We start from the raw sequence: 20,812 nt of genomic DNA, 5'->3' as shown, positions 1-20,812 counted from the left end.
GTGATATCGTGTCATCCTCTCTACTTTTGACATCACTTGTAATAGCACTTTTTGTTACACCGTCCGCTTGTATTCTGAATTAGATGTATACTCTAAACATGTCATGCATTATCACTATCATTTTATTGAAGCCTGAATATTATTATAGTATTTTGTAAGGTTTGTGTATGAATATTACCTTGTGTAGTTCGTGGGAAATTTATATGCATGTTTCATATGTTGTCAGCATATCCATTCATTAAATCGCTTGCGTCACCCTTGGTGTCGGCCAACATATGGCCATCTCGCTGTCTTCCGAACATCGAGATTGGGGCGTGTCAGATTGGTATCAGAGCTTGCTTAGGACTTCATTCTTTCATTTGGTAATCATAAGCTTTCTTGTGGCCATAATCTTTCGTCCTTCTAAATCTTGTTTTCCTCTTATCAGAATTATGGATCCTTCTGGTGGGAATGTACCTCGACGACCTCGTTCTGGTTTAATGGGTGGGATTCAACAGTTGACCTCTGCTCTGCGAAATGCTTTTCCTAGGAGTAGCAGGTCGTGTCGTACCTGTATGGAGATTGCTCGTAGCCATGGTGTTACGAAGCCTAATGTAGTTGGAGCCTGTAAGGAGGCTGAGGATTGGCTAGAAAAGTTGGAGGACACCTTAGAGGGTATGAAATGCCCAACATCTGAATGGGCGAATACTGCTGGTTATTTCCTTCAGGGTAACACAAGATATTGGTGGAAGTCAATGACGAGCTCTCGCCCCACGTAACTCTATGATGACTTGGGCTAAGTTCAGGAGACTTTTCAGCGAACACTTTTTGAGCCCCGGTTATCAGTTGAGGAAGAGACAGGAATTCCTAAATTTTTGCCAGGGCAATCTGAGTATTACAGAGTTTGATAGCACATTTCGGTGCTTATTGAGACATCACTGCGGAACTTATGAAAACCTTCATAAGATGATGGTATATCTGTAGATTGTTATGAATGAGGACATCTGCTAGCTTTTGGCACTATATAGGTGTGCATCCTACGAGGAGATGATTGAGGCAGCTTTGAGGGTTGAACAGACGAAGTGGAGTAGACTTAACCAGAACCAGCACCAAAACCAAAATCAGCCGCGGAACAAGAATCAGCCTCAGAACCAGAATAAGCGGGGTCGTGGTTTTTGATCCCGGAGCATAAGGAAGCCTTCTACTTCTTCAAATCCCTTCAACCCTAGACACTCTCAATCGTTTAAACGACATAGTAAGGGTTCGAGATCATCCAGTGAGGGTTCAGGTAATGAGTCGGCAAGGCAATCTTTCAACCACTTTAGTCCAGCATTGTTGACTTATTTATGTTGTGGTATGTGTTGTCGGGGTGATTATGTTGTGAATACATTCACGTGTTACAGGTATAGTGGCGCTGGGCATTATGTCTGTGATTACCCTTCGATGAACCGATCAGAGAGTTATGATTCTGGTTCAGGTTACCGTGGAGGACGTAACCCAAGTACTCAGAGTTATGGTGAGAGTAGCAATCCGAGTACTCAGTTTTCTGCTCAGCATCAGCCGTAGCATTCTAGAGTAGTTTCAGGTAGTCGTGCTTAAAATAACCGAGCAGGCTGCAATAGCCAAGGTGCTAGGACTCGAGGCGGCCGCAACAGTGGTTCAAGATGTTAGGCCCATGGGCGTATCAACACTATGACTCAGCAGGAGGCAGAGCAGGATCCTAGAGTTATTACTGGTATGTTACCTGTTTTTGGTAATTAGGATCATGTTCTGATTGATCTGGGTGCTACTTATTCTTTCATATCTCCACAATTTGCACGGGTTGTTAACCTGCAACCTACATTGCTCGGTTTTGATATATTCATACAATTGCCACCTAGAAATTTATTCTGTGCATAACGGGAGTTTAACGATTGCCCAGTTATTATTGAAGGGGAACTTATGGAGGCCAATTTTATCCCCTTCAAACTTATGGAGTTCAATGTCATTTTGAGAATGGATAGGCTATCTAAGCATAATGCTTATGTTGGATGTAGAGAAAAAATGGTGACATTTGATCAGCCTAGACAACTAGCGATCACATTTCAGGGTGAGCGACAGATCCTCCAGAATAATATTATTTTCGCCAGCCGATGACAAAGTTACTACAAAAGGGTTGTGTGTAATTCTTAGCTCACGTGGTGACGCAGAATGAACCTTTTCTGTGTGCTGGAGATATGCCAGTGGTGGATGAATCCATCGATGTATTTCCTGAGGATTTTTTAGGGTTACCACCTACGAGGGAAATCGAATTCACCATTGATTTACTTCCAGGTACCAACCCCATTTCCTTAGCACCATACCGAATGGCACCAGCTGAGTTGAGGGAATTGAAGATTCAACTTTAGAAGCTCGTGGATAAAGGCTACATCCAGCCCATCATGTCTCATTGGGCGTTCCTGTATTATTTGTGAGAAAGAAGGATGAGTCGATGAGACTCTGCATCGACTATAGGTAGCTTAATCGGGTAATAGTGAAAAACAGTTATCCCTTGCCTTGAATTGATGACTTGTTTGATCAATCGAGGGGTGCTTAGGTGTTCTCTAAGATTAACCTTCGTTCGGGTTACCATCAGCTGTTGTTCCGGAATGAAGATGTACTGAATATTGCTTTTTGTACGAGGTATGGACACTATGAACTCTGTGTCATGCCTTTTGGGTTAACGAATGCACCTGCAATTTTCATGGATTTGATGAATAGAGTTTTCAAACCGTATCTTGATCGGTTCATGATTGTATTCATTGATGACATCTTGATCTACTCCAACAGTAATGATGAGCACAAGAAACATTTGAAGTTAGTGCTGGAGAGATTGAGGAAGAATCAGCTATATGCGAAATTTAGTAAATGTCAGTTTTGGCTAAACTAGATCAGTTTCCTCGGGTATGTAGTTTCCGCTGAGGGAATTTGTGTGGACCCTCAGAAGATTTCTACAGTGTCTATGTAGGAGCAACCGAAGAACGTTACTGAAGTGATGAGTTTTCTGGGATTGGCTAGCTATTATCGACGTTTTGTGCCAAACTTCTCAGTGATTGCCCTGCCTCTCACTAAATTGACCCGGAATAGGGTGAAATTCAACTGGGATGAGAATTACGAATTGAGTTTTCAGGAGCTTAAACAACGTCTTACTTATGCTCTCGTCCTTGCTCTTCCAGACGATGACGGTGAGTTTGAGATCTACAGTAATGCATCCTTGTTGGGATTAGATTGTGTTCTGATGCAGCATGGGAAAGTCATTGCCTATGCTTCCAGGCAACTCAAAACTCACGAGAAAAACTACCCCACTCATGATCTGGAACTCTAAGCAGTGGTATTTGCTCAAAAAATCTGGCAACATTACTTGTACGGCGAGAAGTGCCCCATCTTTACTGATCATAAGAGTCTGAAATATGTCTTCACCTAGAATAAGTTGAATTTAGGGTAAAGAAGGTGGATGAAACTCATTAGTGACTACGATTGCACTATTGAATATCATATTAGTCACGCAAATGTCGTAGCGAACGTACTTAGTTGGAAATCCTACGGACAGTTTGCCTCCCTTCGAGCTATCCATGTTCCGCTATTGTTTTCTCTTTGAGAAATCGGCGTTGTTGTGACACTAGATTCACAGGGAGCATTGTTGGCACACTTCCAAATTAGGCTTGTTTTGGTGGATTTCGTGTGGGAAGCTTAGGAGCTTGACCAACAGTGTGCAGACCTAAAGGAATAGATGCATAATGGTTTTAGGCAAGATTTGAAAATCCAAAGAGATGAAGCCTTGGTGATGGGAAATATGTTGTTTGTGTCTAAGGACAATGAAGTGGTGAAGAAGGAAATTCTTGATGAAGCTCACTTCTTGGCATATGTTATGCATCCGGGGAGTAACAAATTGTATCACACTATCCGTCCATTCTATTACTAGTATGGGATGAAACGAGATGTGGCAGAGTATGTGGAGAGATGTATTATTTGTCAACAAGTAAAGGTGGACAGACATAGACCTGAAGGGCTAATGCAAAATCTTCTTATACCAGCGTGGAAGTGGAAAGACATCATCATGGATTTCGTGTATGCTTTGTCGAGCACGTGGTCAAGGTTTGATGACATTTAGTGATTATGAATCGACTCACCAAGACTGCTCATTTCTTACCTGTTCGACAAACCTACATAGTGGAGAAATTGGCGTAGTTGTTCATTGATAATATTGTTAAAACTTGATGGTGTACCCGTCACCATTGTTTCGGACAAAGATCCAAGATTCACCTCCATATTTTAGAGAGCATTCCATGACGCCATAAATACTCAGTTGTTGTATAACACTGCCTATCATCCACAGACCGATGGTTAATCTGAGAGGATGATTCAGACTTTGGAGGACATGTTAAGTGTGTCTGTTCTCCAGTGGAAGGGTAGTTGGGATAACTATTTACCTTTAATCGAGTTTGCCTACAACAATAGCTACCATTCCAGTATCGGTATGACACCATTCAAGGCACTGTATGGGAAGGCTTACCGGACACCGTTATGTTGGACTGAGATTGATGAGCAGGTGTTAGTGGGGCCAGAAATTGTCAACACCACCAATACTAACATCCAGTTGATTAAAAGGAATTTCACGTCGGTGCAAGATCGGCAGAAAAGCATCGCAAACTGACATTCCAGGGATCGTGAGGATGAGATTGGTGACTTTGTCTTTTTGAAGTTGTCTTCTTGGAAGGGTGTGGCTCATTTTGGTAAGCGAAGGAAGTTGAGTCCTGGATATGTCGGTCCTTACAGAATCACAGAGAGAATTGGTGCGATTACTTATAGATTGGAGCTACCACCAGAGTTGTCACAGATTCAAGACATATTTCATGTTTCCATGCTTCGGATCCCTCTCACGTTATTCAGCTGGAACCATTAGAGGTGAGTCAGGACGCGAGCTATCTTGAGGAACTAGTGGTGATCGTCGACCGACATGATAAAACTCCGAGGAACAAAGTCATCCTGTTAGTAAAGGTGTTGTGGAGGAACCATGCAGTCGAGGAAGCGACATGGGAAATGAAAGAACTGATGAAGAGTCAGTATCTGTAATTATTTATTTGAGATTGTAATTTCGGGGACGAAATTCTTTTAAGGGGGTAGATTGTGAAACCCTGTCCCAGATTTAATATATTTTCATATTGCCAGACTTATCAAATTACCTTTTTACCCATTAGTTGACTTTGTCTGACCGTCTCGTCTAAACGCATAGTTTTAATTCTATTAATTTATTCTTATCATACTTATTGCCATGAACACATAGGTGCAAACTGATTTGAAATCGGATTTATAACGAAGATTCTACGTTCGAATGTCAAACGTTTGCGAATATTTTATGTTTTGTCGTATACATTCTTAAACTACGAACCAAGGGGACCCATCTCCCTTATCCTTGCCCAATACGGATCCCCCTTCTCTTTTTGGATTATTTCCTTATCTCTCTCTCATTCTCTCTTTCCTTCACTTTCTTTTTTTTCTCAAACTCTCTCCCATCTCCCCCAAACGTTCTCTGCAAGTTCTCCCTCCCCTCTTTGAAAATCACACACAGAGCAACAAACCACCACCACCACCTGGACTTGCAATCTTGAAAACCCCAGGCCAAGTAGGTACTCCCCCGACAAACTCTGACGCGTTTCGTAATTTTCCTGACATTGAAAATAGCTTGGAGTATCTTTTCCTAGTTTTCCGGCAAGCATCGCCACTTTCAAGGCCTTTTCCGACTAAACCATGACGAGTTAGTCGTCGTGCAAGGTGCATTTGCTAGTGCATTTCCATCATTCCTAGTTCGCATGGCTCTTTAATGACGGAGTATCTGTGAGTGGAACCCTTCTAAAATGCATGATTTTACTATTAGAAATGCATACATGAAAAGCATGATTTAATGGCTACGTTTTATGAAGCGTTATTGAGTAAATTGTTTTTACGCTTTATGAAATATCATGCTTTATCAAATTTACATTCTTTGTAGTATATATGATTTATGATTATATACTATGAAGCTATTGAGCTCCGATGAGATATATTTTGGCAAGATTATATTCAATGATTTTTTGTGCTTATCTAGTGGTCACTATGTTCCTACGGGCGGAAGATACTTATTTATGGCTTCGGCTAGGCGTTTGTAGATGGCTTCAGCCGGAAGGTATTTATTTGGCTTCGGCGGGGCTTTGGTGGATGGTTTCGGCCAGAAGATACTTATATACAATCTGAGCTACGAAGCATTCTCTTACCAGTGATATCGTGTCATCCTCTCTGCTTTTGACATCACTTGTAATAGCACTTTTTGTTACACCTTCCGCTTGTATTCTGAATTAGATGTATGCTATGAACATGTCATGCATTATCACTATCATTTTATTGACGACTGAATATTATTATAGTATTTTGGTAAAGTTTGTATATGAATATTACATTGTGTAGTTCGCGCGAAATTTATATGCATGTTTCACATATTCTTGGCATATGCATTCATTAAATGGCTTGCGTCACCCTTGGGTGTCGGCCAACACGTGGCCATCTCGATGTCTTCTGAACATCGGGATCGGGGTGTGTTAGCTGCCCTTATTATCGTCCTATAAAATTTTCCCTTGAGCTTTAGTGGCATATGACAATCGCACAACACCTCTGATGTACTCATCCACTTCATCCATCCAACTTGTATTCTATGGTTGAGGTCTCCATCCAATTCCCCTTAATTCTTTTGCAAGATAGATTCAAGATAGCAAAAGCATTCTCTCTTTGGTACTTCTTGATCTCCAATCCTTACTCCTAACTAATTTGCACATCTGTTCCCACTGAACTTGCACTCCATATACTCTGTCTTTGACCTACTTAGGCGAAGTCCTTTAGATTCCAACACTTCTCGCCAAAGGTTAAGCTTCATATCTACTCCCTCTTGAGTTTCATCCATTACCAATGCAAAAAAGATAAGGACTTAAAGATGAGCCTTGATGTAACCCACCAGTTATGGGAAAGCTTTCGATTTGTCCTTCATGAGTTCTTACGACAGTCTTTTCTCCAACATACATATCCTTTATAGCTTGGATATATGCTACTCTTACTCCTTTCTTCTCTAAAATCCTCCAAAAACTATCTCTTGGGACCCTATCATACGCTTTTTCCAAATCCATAAAGACCATGAGCAAATCCTTTTTCATATCTCTATATCTTTCCATCGATCTTTGTACGTAAGAGATAGATTGCCTCCATGGCTGAGCGTCTTGGCATGATGGCGTGGGTTCAAACTCCGTCGGTAACTAACTAACACCTAATCTAATAAAATCTATCATTTGATAAAAATAATAATAATAAATAAATAGAGGCTTTAGATTTAGTTGCCTCATATCTTTCTATCTTAGATTAAACATTTATGGTGTCTTAGAATTTTGATTAAAATGTTTACTATTATTGTGTACCAAATAGATTTGACTAAACTTTTTTTTTGGTTTGACAAAAAAAAAAAAAAAACACTTTTTTTTTGGATATAAACTTACACCTAATACCATTAGTTTTAATACACCCATATTCATCCAACTACAACTAATTGCCTATAATTTAGGAAATGAATTGTGTGAAATTCATAGTTGATATCTTTCAACGACAAACGGCAGGTCAAGAAAAAAGTTTTAATAGATAAGTTTCAAATTAAAGGCAATTTTATTTTTATTCTGGTTCAGTCTAAAAAATTAAATTTCTTCAAACAAGATTAGACAAATAGAAGTCGCCTAGAGCAAAAACTAAAGAAAAATTCTCTGTTGTTAGACTCTGCTTTGGCTTTAGTGTCAGCGACAATTTTCTATCATTCTTGGTCTTTTCTCTTTCCCTTTCTATTTATTTTGTTTGGTGTAGAATTGTTGCCATAAAACGTTGTAGTGGTCGTGATAGTCATTGTGTTTTAGCCCACACACAGAGTAAATACAAGGTTTGGATCCAGTTATCACCCTAAAGCTGAAAGCCATGGAAGATGTTAGATTGCATTGGGATTGGGTAGCCTGAATGACACTATGGGTTTAGTCGGTATGATGATATGGCTCTCAGATGTTCGAAGTATGTGGAGCTGCGACATTATTTTATCCTTTTATTTTGTTTCTATCGAATAAATTCCAAGAATTGTCTTGGAGGTTTTTTATTTTTTATTTTTTGGAAACTAGAATTGTCTTGAGTTTGGTTTTTAGGATTCCCTTAAGAATAGGAGTTTTGATTTCATTTAAGAAATTATATCTAAATAAGGAATTAACTTGGCTCCTCAATGGTTGAGGAAGAGTTCCTCATCAATTCACTACGTGGCCGATTTACAAAATTTCATGTTTTAAACAGAACCATTCATATTATAAATGACTATGGAAAGATCGTCTTGGTAAAAAACAATGAAATATGATAAGTATTATGAACCGTCTATCTATTTATTACAATTGATTGACCAATTGATCTTAGTTTTAATTAATTATAGAATATGTTATAATACGAACGGTTTCGATCATCGCTCAAGTTCACGAGCTGGGTGCAAATGCTTTATAAAATAGAGTGGAAATGACTAAGTGATAGGACAAAGGAGTTCCTAAAAATAAAATAAAAAGAATTGAAGGGTAAAATGGTAAGTGTCAAAGAAAATGTGTTGATATACTTATCTCATTACAAATTTTCACGTAAAGCAATCGATATTGATATTGACATATCCATTAATTTGCATATGAATATTTCCATTTGTATCCATCTTTTAAAATTCACGAGCTGGGCGCAGACGGTTTATAAAACGTTGTTGAAATGATCCTAGTTATAGGACAAAGGAGTAGGGGGGTAAAATGGTACTTGTGGAGAGGACAATGCGTAACAAAAGCTATGGAAGGATTCCTTTCAAAACCCCCTTTGTTCCAGTACCAAATCCACAAGCTGAAATTAATTGTACAAGGAAACGAAGGCCCACACACATCCACGTTTTCCGGCGGTTTTCATGATTCCGGCCAACTCCGACCACCCCCGACATTAAGAGCCATGAAGCTTCGTCAAGCTTAGGTAGTAGGATTAAGGTGGAGTTTTATATAAAGTTGAAGATAGTGAGTATTTTTCGTCGCCTTTTGCTTTTTTTGTTGTTTCTTGTTTCATGGCAGAACAGATACATTCCGCTTGATTTGCTTCTAGCTGGCCATGCAATGTAAAACAGTAAGAGTAGCAGTGGTTTTGCATGAACTGGCCCAAAAGCCCCTTCACGGACTCCTCGCAGAAAAATTCATCGCACTCTTGCAGTCCTGTAAGGCCATGAAGCAACTTCACCAAATTCAGACACAGATAATCGCCCACGGTTTCTCACACAACGAATACTTTGCCCCGAGAATAGTCACAGCGTGTGCCGAACTGAAGCAAATGGCGTATGCCCACAAGGTGTTTGATGAAATACCTGACCCAAATGTTGCTCTATGGAACGCAATGTTCAGAGGGTATGGGAAGAATGAGAGTCATAGAGAAGTTATGGTTTTGTTTAGTAGAATGAAGAGCTGGATATATTGCCCAATTGCTTCACATTCCCTGTCCTGATTAAATCTTGCAGAAAAAATGAAAAGGCTGGTAGAAGGTGAGACGGTGCATTGTGTAGAGATAAAATGTGGGTTTAGAGCAAACCCATATGTGGGAACGACACTGATTGAAATTTATGCGGCCGTGGGACTTATTGGAGCTGCTTACAAGGTGTTTGGTGAGATGCTTTTATTTGGGCTGCCTTACTTGGTGCATGTCGGATTTAAAAGAAAATTGACTTGGCAGAGTTGGCACTTGAAAGGCTCATCGAACTCGAACCAAAAAACCCTGCAAATTATGTCATGCTTTCAAATATATATGGTGATCTTGGGAGGTGGAAAGATGTTGCACGTTAAAAGTTTCAATGAGGGATACAGGACATAAAAAATTCCCTGGTGTTAGCCTTATAGAGGTGAATGATGGTGTGGCAGAGTTCTAGTCCTTGGATATGAGACATCCTGAGACAGAGGAAATATATGGTGCCTTGATGGGGTTAACGAAACTACTAAGATCATCTGGATATGTACCAAACATTCTGGAGCTTGGGCAGGGAGCCTACCATGACTGAGGTATTATCTCTTAATTTATGTGGAGGAGCTACTTTTTGTCATTGGCAGTTGTTGGCTTAGAAGAAATTAAATCATCGAAAATTACTTGAAGTGGCACAATGCTGACCACAATTTGTAATTTGTAGAGAGGGTCAATCCGCCTACTAACTAGCTATGCAGAGGAACAGAGGTGACCGTCCGCAGTGAACTTCTTAGAGTACGGTCACCATGCAAAGAAGTTAAAGGCAATAACAGGTCTGAGGTGCAATTTTTCTTTTGCTTGCATTGCTCACCATGTCTTGGAGACAGGCTGAAGCCGTAAATAGGCCAACCTACTGGATAGGCTTGAACTAAAATGTGGGCCGAGTTCGACCCTAAATATAAGCGGGTTAAACTGGACCAGACTCATTTATGAACTTGGGCATTCGGTAGCTGATTGGGCTACAATCTACCGGTCAAGCCAAATCCCAATGGGTAATAACGAGTCACAAAATATTTTTAGGTACTTGGACACCCTTTTTCTTCCAGTTTATAGATGGATAGATTTGTGATTGAACAGTTAATTGGTGTCTAGAAATAGAGGCACTCTTAAATTGAAAAGCCATTTTCCATTTGATGCTTGTAGGTTCTTCAAATGAAAACCTAGGTTGTTGCCAAATATGTCAATATAAACGTTAAACCAAACTCATCTTCTGAACTCCATAAACCAACATTTACATGCTTTGTACATGTTGTATTCACCTCTAAACAATGACTTAATGATCTAGTCATCTGTAAATAAAACGAAGGAGAACGCTTAGTCATGGTAAGTACGGCGGTTATTAATCTTAGATGTCTAGATGACCAATAAATGCAATGTAATCAAGTGATTAAGCCAAGTGGAGGATATACTTTAAGAAAGTTTTTGTGTAATAAAAAAAACCTAATCCGCATCGTTCACGGAATAAAATTAGTATAACTGGGTCACTAATTTGCATTTTAGCATTTCTTGTTTCATAATCTGGTTTATCTGCTCTTTTGTCATGCATGTGGATTTATTAGTGAAGTAATTTGATGGGTGTGATTTGGACTTAATGACTAGTTGGCTTTTAGTTCTGGTCAAGTTGCGCCTGCCTCGCAGTAGTAATCTACTGTCCTTTAATGACGCGCTATAGCATATATTGTTTTTGTTCAGACAAGTAAACGGTATCAGTTCATTGTTCTTATCTGTATATTACTAGAGCTGTTGTCTCATTGTTCTTATCAGTTCATTGGCCTTTACCATTTAAGTGGGTGATAGTGTTTTACTGAGTCTATTTGAAATCATGCTTCAACCTGCATTAATCACACATTTATTACAACCTTTGAGTAGATTCTTACGTTTAAGGGCAAAATGAGAAGTTCCGGAATACCTTTTCCTGGCGATGAAGGTGGAGTCGTGCTTGACAAGCAATAAAAAAGGCATCAATATCAATCTTATGCATTGTGCTGGTCTATCGGTTTTGATCTTTTTAAAGTAGTAAATAGTAATGTGTAGATCTAGGAAGTCGCAAGCCTGTATATTGTTCTACTCAACCATTAATATTTAAGCTGGACGCACCAACTTTATCAATTTTCTTCTGACCTTCCGATTCCTCATTTTATATGCTAAACTGTTAGTATTTGCACTGCGAAACTTTGCATTGCCTTTCTCCCCAAATTACAGGTTTTGAAGGGTACAAGGAAGGCAGGTTTCTATTAGGTCTGGCTCTGCAACAAGGGACAAGGTTTTTATATTGGAGGAGAGCACAAGACCATACAACGCATTTTTGACAGTTTTGGACAAAGCTGTCTGTCGATTGGAATTTTTCTTGCTCATGTTTCAGGTACTTAAAAACTGACGTCGTTTCCCAATTTTGCATGCACACAAGTTGTTTATAAATGCATGTTTTTACATGTTAACATGAATAATGAACTGTTTCCATACTACATTTATCGTCCTTCTGTTTCATCTCCTAAACAATACTCGAACAAAGACATTAACACTCGGGTGTGTTTTGCCGTTATTCAGATTTAAGAAATTCGCACCAAATATTGTTTTCCGATTGTACTTTCGCGCAACTGGTTTAATTTTTTTCAAAAATGGAAAACTCTGTGGTAACTACTATTAGTTTTTAGTTTAAAACTGAAATAAAAAAATAAAAATAAAACTGAAAGTTGTAACCAAAATTTCGCACTAATTATTAAGGATTATCCTAAACCTAAACTAGATTGATAATTTTAGTCCTGTCAATTTAGAGAAGAAGAAGAAGAAGAAGAATAGTCCTTGCTATCTCTTTCTCCGACGAAACCGCGTGCAGTGCACAATCCCTTTCGATTTCACTGGCATTCTCAGGAATTCTATTGTAGACTTGTCTTTTATTAGACAAGTTATTTATGGGAACTTTAACGAAAATGTTCCGATACTATTCACTTTAACTAAAAACCACATTTTTACACTAAAAAGTTAATCCTGTTACTTTTCACTTTATCCTTTATTTTGTCTTTATCATTAAAACTCAAAATTTTCAAGCCCCTTTTATTAGTTTTTTATTTATTCATTCCCATTGAAATTCATTGGAAATACTTTAATCCACTTCTATCTTCTCCTACATCAATTACGGTATTTGGTATTTACCATTACACACGACTTAGATATTTCTATAACGTTGCTCGAAGCCAATAGCCTCGTGAGTCTAGTCTAGGTTGAACACTCTGGTCAGAGCGTTTTCTTCCAGCACTGGGTTCCGTAGACTCCATCTTTGGCCACGGTCTCCTCTATTTTCTCTCTTATTTTCCTGTCTAAGCTTGGAAGGGAATTGTCCTGCCCCGATCCTGAGATATGCCAGGGATCGCACATGGTAGCTGAAAGTAGTGATACCATAATACATAAAGTCAATTGGGGCTCATACATAATACATCAGATAATCAATGAAAACGAAATTACAAAGAAAAGGAAAACAAACCCTAGTCTCTAGTGCACTGCACACACCTACACCCATGAGAACTTTTCTAACTTCTACCTGTAACTTTGCAAAACAACCCTGCATCGAGGGAATAGAGCACCAGGCAAAGCAAAACCCGGATAAGCTACGAAGCTCGTAAGAGTGACAATAATACAACATATGTGATTTAAACCATATTTCACAATCCTTTATATATATAAAATAACAATCATCACTCATAGATCTCGATTGCATCCGCATATGCATCCAATCATCAATTTCACATATATATATAATAAAATAACAGGGCTAGAGGGACAAAGATCACACAGTTCCATGTTCCAGAACCTCTCAGGGAATCCAACAAGATGTAGGGTTCCAGAACCTCTCATGGAACCGAACAGATGTAGCGTGAATGGCACTATTTATTTATAACGTTAATGTCGTAATATGGCTTGGCATAATGAATATTCATGAATTGCATTGACTCGGCATAATTATACAGACGTCCAACTTATTAAATTACTATTTTATTGGTGTGGCATGATTGTAAAATATACCCCTTGTTTTGCACTTTCGTATGAATTTAAACTCGGCTTATGATGCATTTGCAATAATTGACCTTTGAGATAAAATTGGACTTGTAGGTGAGAATTTTGGCCTCTTAACACATATTAAAGAAAAAGTACATCAAGGTAGTTTAGGAATCAAGTGGGTGAGAAAGGATCATTTTTATTTTTCAACTTTTATTAGTGGATGAGAATATGAGGTGGAGTGGAGAAATAAGACCGTGTGTGCGATTAGCAACACTCTTAACAAAACAACCATGATATCACATGTCACATAAATAAGTTATATCCTTCTCTGAAATAAATAAAAATCTTAGTCTCTTTCCATAATAGTCTTATAATTTGAATAAATGTGTGATTTCTCCTATCAAAAGCAAGTTTTTCTTTTCCAAACTCGGTTTGATAATTTTAGTCCTGTCAATTCAGAGAAGAGGAAGAAGAATAGTCCTTGCTATCTCCATCTCTGAAGAAAACGCGTGCAGTCAGTTTCACTGCTCATTTCAGGAATTCTATCCTAGACTTGACTTGTATATGATATTGTTGGATCGGAATATCCCGTGACGTGCAATTTACTCTATGCATTTGAAGTTCACAAGGTGGTGGGCTCCTTTAGGAGAAAGACTTGTATGCTACATTGTTCATCGCCAACGTGGCATCCCGATACAATAAGGTCATCTCCAATCGAAGGGTCCAGAGGGCCAGAGAGCCGAAAATAGCCCGAAAACCGTCTCCAACCGAGGGCTAGGCCAGAGGGCTCTGGAATCTGAGAGGACCCCATGGAAACGGAGAGGGCTAGAGGGCTGGAGGGTTGGTTGCAAGCAGCCAGCCAGCCAGCCAGCCCGAGGCTGGCCAGAAAATTCAGTTTTCCTATCGGTTATAACCGACAGGAATGCTTAAGAAAAAAATTCAAATGCAACGGCTAGCTGACGTTGCATTTGAAATTTTTTTTTTTTATAGTTTTATTATTATTTTTTATTTACAAAATTTTTCCTATAACTTCTATTTTTAATATTTTTTTTAAATTCTATTTTTTCCTATAACTTTTATTTTACAAAATTTGTTTCATTTTTTTTTTAAAATTCCATTTTTTCCTATAACTTCTATTTCACATAGTTGCTTTATTTTATTTTAAATTCTATTTTTATCCTATAACTTCTATTTCACAAAATTTGTTTCATATTTTTTTTAAATTACATTTTTTTCCTATAACTTCCGAAGCCATTATACAACATTAAATTAAATTAAGTAACATGAAACAACATTAAACAATATGAAATAACATTAAATAACATTAACCAACATACAAATTATACAACATAAAAAAAAAACATTTAACAACATGAAACTTAAACAACATTTCAAAAAATATTTAATAACATAAAACTTAAACGCCTACTACATTATTCTTTTGGCCCAAAGATGTGCAACAAGATCATGTTGTAGGCTGACACCCCATTGAGGTTGTTCCTCACTTGGCTGACACACCATGGCCGCAACCATGTTTTGTTTGTTGCGCCTTACTTGAACTTCTTCATCACACTCCTCATCTTCTCGTCTCATTTGCGTCCATTTTGCTTCCAATTTGGAATTGGATGAGGACTCCCAGTTGGAATCCGAAGAGGTTCCAAAGTTGGAATTCATTGCAAACTTGAATTGAAAAAGATTGAATTGAAAGAGATTGAATTGAAATAGATTGAATTCAAAGTTGTGTGAATTATAACCCAATATCCACCATATTTATAGCAAAAGAAAAATTCAAATCCAACGGCTAGCTGACGTCACTTAGCCGTTGGATTTGAATTTAAGTTGTAGTTTTTAAATAATAAATTATGTTTGGCCCTATGACCCTTTGGGCCTTGGTTGGAGACGATTTTTTGTGGCAGAGCTAAAATGAGCCCTCTGGCCCTCGGTTGGAGACGAAGGCAAATATGGCCCGGTACTGTTCATTAAAATATTAATATCTTGGAGAATCTTGGAGGGCCAGAGGGCTAAAACGAGCCCTCTAGCCAGTCATCGGTTGGAGATGGCCTAATGTCATGCCGTATCTATGTTTTTCTTCACATAGTATGATATTATTTGATTGATATGTTTTTCTATGCAATTTACTCTCCTCCATTAGGGGCCCCAGTTGGAGATCCCTTCAAAGATGGGACCCTGGAAAGTCTGGGAGTACTCCAAACGAAACGACTTGACTTGGCGGGTATAATTCCATTAGGAAAAACTGACTTCTACAGATCAATCATTTCAAGCATTGATCATTCTAATATTAAAGCAACTCAAAAATGGGAAACTTCATACTGCAACCACAATTTTCTCAACTCACGTTGATCAGATCTTATTCAATGCCTGTTATGGTTGGCTTTGTTCTTGCCATGGCATTTGTTGTTGCTCAAGCACAACAAATGCAGTCGAATATCAGCCGCGGATCTTCCTTAACGCCGACTACCAACTCCTCGTGGTTGTCACGTTCTGGTGTATACGCCTTTGGATTTTACAAGCAAGGAAATGGCTATGCTGTGGGGATATTTCTTGCTGGAATCCCCCAAACAACTATAGTGTGGACTGCGAAGCGAGACGACCCTCCACTCTCCACCAATGTTACTTTGGACTTCACAAGTGATGGGTTTTCCTTGAAACCAACACAAGGCCAAAGTTTCGTGATAGAGTATACCTCTGGTTCTTCGGCTTCCATGCTTGATTCAGGCAATTTTGTGATATACAATGCTCGTCAAGACATAGTATGGCAAAGTTTTGAGCACCCGACTGACACCCTTTTGCCGGGTCAGACCCTGTTTGCTGAGGACGAGCTGTTCTCCGCTAAATCAGAGTCTGATCACTCAACTGGCATTTACCGTCTCAAAATGCAAGGCGATGGAAACCTTGTCCAATACCCTGTAAATACTCCATACACAGCCGAATATGCATACTATTCTTCTGGAACGGATGGCAGAGGAAAGAACGTGACACTTAATTTTGCTGCTGATGGCCATCTCTACTTGCTAGATGATGCCCGTTTGAATATCAAGAATATAACAGATGGAGGTCTTCCCGCTGATCAAGCAACAATTTATCTTATGAGAATTGATGCAGATGGAATATTTCGATTGTATTCGCATGATCTGAATCACAACGGGAGCAAGTCAAGGTTATGGGAATCTTCCAAGGACAAGTGTGACCCTAAAGGCGTATGCAAATTAAATAGCTACTGTGTCTCATCAGATGTTGAAGCTGTGTGTAAATGTCTTCCTGGATTCATATCTGCCAACCAGGGAAATCAGACTTCAGGCTGTTCGAGGAATTTTGTTGCAGATGGTTGCGAATACAAAAACAAAACTTTCGCATACACCATGGAAGAACTGGAAAGCACAACATGGGAAGACATGTCGTATGTGGATTTGACATTATCAGACAAAGAAGCTTGCAAACGAGCCTGTTTGGAGGACTGTAATTGTGAAGCCGCACTTTTTGATGAGACAAGCTGCAGAAAGCAGAGGCTTCCTTTGAGATATGGAAGAAAAAAGGTTAGTACTTCAAACGTAGCTCTCATCAAGGTAGCTACATCTACAACTACTCCAGACACAAACAGAATTCCGGAAAAAAGAAGCAACAGAAAAGGAAGAACCAACATCCTGATTATTAGTCTCTCCCTTGCTGCTTTTGGATCTATTTTGTTTGCGATTTCTGTAGTTGTGCTTTACAAACATAATGTGTGGGCTTATAAAAGAGTGAATACTCCCATTCGTGACTCTGAATGGAATGAGGACATCGCTCTGCGACCATATACTTATGAAGAGTTAGAGAAGATTACCAACAATTTTAGAGAAGAGGTTGGTAGAGGATCGTCAGGAACAGTTTATAAAGGAGTGATCTTGGCTAGCCAAAAGCCAGTTGCTGTCAAACAACTAGAGAAAGTTGCAGCTGAAGGTGAAAAAGAATTTCAGACTGAGCTGAAAGCCATTGGGAAAACCCATCACAAGAATTTAGTCCGTCTGCTTGGATACTGTCTTGATGGACCAAAAAGGCTTTTGGTATACGAGTACATGAGCAATGGCTCCCTTGCAGATGTACTCTTCGCACCTGACAGACAGCCTTGTTGGGAAGAAAGAATGAGAATTGCTCGCAACATCGCACGAGGATTTCTTTACCTCCATGAAGAGTGTGATACACAGATTATTCATTGTGACATAAAGCCCCAAAACATTCTGATGGATGAGTACATGTGCCCCAAAATATCCGACTTTGGATTGGCAAAGCTACTTAAGGCAGATCAAACAAGAACCACAACTGGCATCAGAGGAACCAAGGGATATGTTGCACCAGAGTGGCATAGGAAAATGCCAATAACAGTTAAAGCTGATGTTTACAGCTTCGGAGTTGTTTTGTTGGAGATCATATGTTGTCGAAGGAATGTGGATTGGAGTCTTCCAGAGGAGGAGGCTGTTTTGGATGAATTAGCCTACCCTTGTTTTGAGAGTGGTGAGCATGGAAAACTAGTGGGTGAACAAGAGGTCGACACAAGGCAATTTGAACGGATGATTAAAGTGGCACTTTGGTGCATCCAGGATGAACCGTCGTTGCGCCCATCTATGAAGAAGATTTTGCTAATGCTTGAAGGAACTGTAGAAATCCCAGTCCCTCCCAGTCCTGACTCTATTCTCAGCACCATCTAAAGTCAAGTGAGTGATACGTACTTTAGTGATCAGAAAACTGATGAAACCATACATTTAGTTTATGTAATAAAACTAATAAGCAACATAGTGAATTTCACCGCAAGCTTCACTGTCTGTAAGTGTCTGTGTCATCATGAATGATACGCATATGGTTTTCAGTTCTATGTAGCCTGCTGCGTTATTAATTGAACGTTTATAGGATGCAAATAATCAAATTTTGGCATCCATGCTTTAATAAATATGCTATCAGGATGCAGCATCTGATTCACTTTCTCTTTCATTCAATTCCCAATTCTTTTCCTTCTCAATAAATCATCAAATGCTTAAAAAAAAAAAAAAAAAAAAAAAAAACAACTACGAATTCACATTACTGTCAAAAGAGGTTTATTTGAAAAGCGGCGATATAATATTTTAAGCTTGTACTTTAAACCAGCTCTGAAAAACATCTAGTGAGTGAAAACATAATATCGCCAAAACTACAAATTAGGAGAGTTATAAGTTTAGCTCAAAGTTTCTATCATGACCATGTTAATCCCTTCCACCAGCTGATTCTAAGAAGAATCGAGAGTCTGTGAAGGGTTCAAACTTTTGAAATCGTGTTTTTTCTTCTGCGAAAGGAGACAAATTCTAGTTTTCTTTATGCTGACTATTTGAAAGATTTCTTCAAATTCGTAATAACTAAGGACTTCTTTGGTACTCTACTTGAATTCAATTTTTTAAACTAAAAAATAATTATCAAGTTTTAGGCCTTAAAAACTTGTTTGGTATGCCTATTTTCAATAACTGAACTCAAGACTAACTAAATAATATAGTCTATTCTATAAAAATATAAAAGGTGATATTTTAGAATTTTTAAACTTAAATTCATTCATTTCTTTTCTCTCCCTCCTCCCCTCTCACTCCAAATCTATCTCTCTCTTTTCTTCTTTCTCTCTCCTTTTTTTTTTTAACCTTTTTCGTTTCTCCTTCAATCTTCTCTTCATTCTCTTGGTTCTTTCTCTTACTCCTCTTCCTCTCTATCTCGTTTGATGCTCCTCGCTTCTTTCTCTTTCCTTCAACCATCTCTTACTTTTTTTCCTCCTTTCTCCTCTTTCTCCCTCTTCTGCGACCTCCTCTTTTTAGATCTCTTTTTCTAGTTTAAATTGTAAGATTTAAAATTTTTAAATTGCAAACCAATCAAGTTTTTTAGTCTTAAAGAGAATTGTTTTCAAAAAATATTTTGAGAAATGATAAAAATTTTCAAATAGCATACCAAACAGACCTTAAATAATTACAAGTATTTCATACTTTTTCATCAATCTTTATTCAAGGAAATTGTAGAAAGAATATGGTTTGAGAAGGTCACGTGACTACACACTCGGATAATTTTGCGATAACACAAAAACCCAGAAATATATATATGAGTCTGACTACACAAACGAAGAAAATTGAATGAATTGAACAGAAAATCGGAAAGAGGAACACAACTTGAGACGATAAAATGTTCATTTCATTTCATTCCTTTGAAAACAGAGTACAACAATTTTACAATTCTCAATCAACTAGATGTCTTTGATTCTAGTTGGAACTAGAGATTTAGCCAGTGTGTTGCCGCGGGAAAGCCAAATTGATTATAAGCATTGTATATGTGTTAGAATGGGGAACTAAATGTGTTGTAACCATTGTGCGTAATTACGTAAAAATTATGGGTAAATTATACTTTCATACCTCAGGTTTGAGATCCATTTCAATTCTTTACAACATCTTCAAAACATTTCACTTTCATACCTTAAGTACTATTTTATTTCAAAATAATACCTCCGTTACATTTTCCATCCATTGATCTGTTAAGTGCTGACGTGGTTGCTGATGCGGGAATTTATACGCACACAAATTAAACCCTCTTTTTGACAATTGTAGTATAAGTATAAGTAGGGATCGTTCTGGACCGGGGATTAGGAGGGATTGTTAATCACTTGGATTTGACTCAAAAACGTAAAAACACAATATAAAACACTACACTAGACTCAAAGAATGCAAAACTAAACTTTGAAACACTCAAACAAACTAAAAGACTCAAAACAGCACAAATACACTCAAATCTGCCTAAAAACCACTTTCTGGGCAGTTTTGAGTATAAACACAAATTTGGACAAAATTAAGTTGTAACTTGACTCAAGACTCTTAAAAACACAAACTAAATTGATTTCTAACTAATTTGACATTAAAGTAAAGGGGGATTTAGGTTTATACGAAATTAAATTAAATGAACAAATTGCAATTAAAACAGAATGTAAATATGAAATTGATGAAATGGAATGAATGGATGACAGAATAGCTAAGGGGTTCATCTCCATACATGTTACACTTGCATAATAAAATGATTTCCAATTGCATTTCAATAAACCATGACTTCTCAACGCTCCAAGTTAATTAGGTCCGCTTAAATTAACTTTCAGATTTCCCTAGATTCATTGGATTGAATGGAATACGCATTACAACCAAATTATTCCTAATCAAAGTCCCTAACTATGGAATACGCATGATAGAGACATTCAACAAAGATCATTAAGTTC

At 38.2% G+C, this 20,812-nt stretch overlaps 1 protein-coding gene and 1 pseudogene across 1 annotated transcript; both read left to right on the top strand.

Moving 5' to 3' along the window:
• The first annotated feature begins 9,011 nt into the window (after nt 1-9,011).
• LOC148690393 (pentatricopeptide repeat-containing protein At1g08070, chloroplastic-like) lies at nt 9,012-10,055 on the top strand (annotated as a pseudogene).
• Nucleotides 10,056-11,241: 1,186 nt separating this feature from the next.
• On the top strand, nt 11,242-18,535 carry LOC148690392 (G-type lectin S-receptor-like serine/threonine-protein kinase LECRK3). The gene is made up of 3 exons (XM_088686614.1): nt 11,242-11,516; nt 11,761-11,920; nt 15,707-18,535. The coding sequence occupies exon 3, from the start codon at nt 15,870-15,872 to the stop codon at nt 18,255-18,257; it is 2,388 nt and encodes a 795-aa protein (XP_088542740.1). The 5' UTR covers nt 11,242-11,516; nt 11,761-11,920; nt 15,707-15,869; the 3' UTR covers nt 18,258-18,535.
• The last annotated feature ends 2,277 nt before the right edge of the window (nt 18,536-20,812 follow it).

Source organism: Pyrus communis, chromosome 15 (assembly GCF_041283825.1).
Source record: "Pyrus communis isolate YQ-2024b chromosome 15, ASM4128382v1, whole genome shotgun sequence".
Classification (NCBI taxonomy): domain Eukaryota; kingdom Viridiplantae; phylum Streptophyta; class Magnoliopsida; order Rosales; family Rosaceae; genus Pyrus; species Pyrus communis.
The sequence above is the reverse complement of the archived record's forward strand: the minus strand, read 5'-3'. Positions and strand labels throughout refer to the sequence as shown.